General features: G+C 58.1%; 1 protein-coding gene across 1 annotated transcript in view; it reads right to left on the reverse strand.

Annotated features, from left to right (window-relative positions):
* The window catches only part of LTBP4 (latent transforming growth factor beta binding protein 4), a 44,583-nt gene that overhangs the window by 17,029 nt on the left and 25,780 nt on the right, over positions 1-1,774 (reverse strand). The window contains 1 exon segment of the mRNA XM_014541694.1: positions 1-125. Within this exon segment, the coding sequence (XP_014397180.1) occupies positions 1-125 (125 nt within the window).

The following is a 1,774-nucleotide window of genomic DNA, read 5'->3' on the forward strand; positions in this document are numbered from 1 at the left end:
CTCGCACTCGGAGCCAGCAGGGCTGGGTTGAAAGCCTGTTGGGCAGACGCACTGGAAGCTGCCTTCTGTGTTCTCACACCGTCCATAGGCACAGGGCTGGGGGCTACGGGCACATTCATCCACATCTGGGCAGAGGGGACCAGTGGGGCTGAGGAAGGAGCCTGGACCCATCTCCATTGCCATCACCCACCTCAGCCTCAGCGTTGCAGTCTGGAGGCAGCCTCCTGGACTTTGCCCAGGCTGCTCCCTCCTCCCTTGTTTAATGGTCCCTCCACAGCTGCCAGGGCAAGGCCTGGACACCACCTCCTGCATGTGGCCCTCCTGCCTCAGAGCTGCCCCCTCCTCAGGAGTCCCACAAGCAAGAGTATCGTCCGAAGAGGGAGGGAAAGCCCGCCGGTGTGGCTCAGTGGCTGAGCGTCGACCTATGAACCAGGAGTCTTGGTTTGATTCCTGGTCAGGGCACATGCCTAGGTTGCAGACTCAGCTTGTGGGAGGCAACCGGATCAATGATTCTCATCATTAATGTGTCTACCTCTCCCTCTCCCTTCCTCTCTGAAACCAAAAAAAAAAATAATATTAAAAAAAAAAAAAATTACCACCCCTCCCCCCCCCCCCCCCCCCCCGCCACAAAAAATAAAAACAAAAAGGGATGTAAAATGGACAACAGCTTCATATTTGGAGAAAGAGGAGGAGACTCTGTAGTCAGACCCTCCCATCCTCTCAGTCTCCCCCACCCTTCTGTGTCTGTCTTCCACCACTGAGCTCCATAACCCGGTCTCTCTGTGCACGCCCCCCCCAAATCATGTCTCTCTCCAGTCCCCCAGCAAATGGGGAGGAGTGCACTTGGACTCAGCACCCTCACCTTGGCAGGGGGCCCCTGGCCCTCGGGATCTGAAGCCAGCAGGGCAGGCACAGTGATAGGAGCCCGCGGTGTTGTCACAGCGGCCTGGCCCACAGGGTGGTGGCTCCTGGGCACACTCATCCACATCCTCTTCACACGCTGAGCCCCGGAAGCCAGCCGGGCAAACACAGCGGAAAGAGCCAGGCAGGTTCTCACAGACACCTCGGCCACAGAGGCCAGGGCTCTGGATGCATTCGTCCACATCTGAGAGGGCAAGGACCGGTGTCATACCTCCGTTATGCCCCCCATGCTACACTCTGCCTCCCTGACTGCCACTGCTTTGATGTTCCACCCTCCACCACACCGCACTCCATCCTCCATCACTCTTTCTCCTTGACTCCATCCTTCAGCCACCCTATCTCTCATCATTCTAACTCTTCATCCTCCATGTATCTTTTCAATCCCTATTCTAAGCTGCCTGTCTGTCTCCTAGAACTCTGTCTTTCTAGTTTCCACCAGTGTGGGCCTCCCTCTACTCTGCCCCCCATAACTGACATATGCAACTTCCATGACTCAGCCGTTCTGTTTCCCACCAGTTGGCCTCTCTGTCCCCATGTCACTGTCTCTACAGCCACAGGCTGCACGTCTGGTTCTCAGAACCTGGCTTCTGTCTCCCATCAGTCAGCTCCATTGCTATGTGTCTTCCTTCCTCATCACGGCCGCTCTGCCCTTCCGCCCCCCTCACATCCCCTTCCCCTCTGCCCCTTCCAGTCCCTCACCTTGGCAGCCTGCTCCGTGGGGTGCAGCCTGGTACCCAGCGGGGCACACGCACAGGAAGCTGCCTGGCGTGTTTTCACAGCGCCCACGGTCACAGGGCGGCGGCACGCGGTGGCACTCGTCCACGTCTGCGGGCACAAACCGGGAGGCTGAAAC

This window comes from Myotis brandtii, unplaced genomic scaffold, assembly GCF_000412655.1.
Source record: "Myotis brandtii unplaced genomic scaffold, ASM41265v1 scaffold277, whole genome shotgun sequence".
Classification (NCBI taxonomy): domain Eukaryota; kingdom Metazoa; phylum Chordata; class Mammalia; order Chiroptera; family Vespertilionidae; genus Myotis; species Myotis brandtii.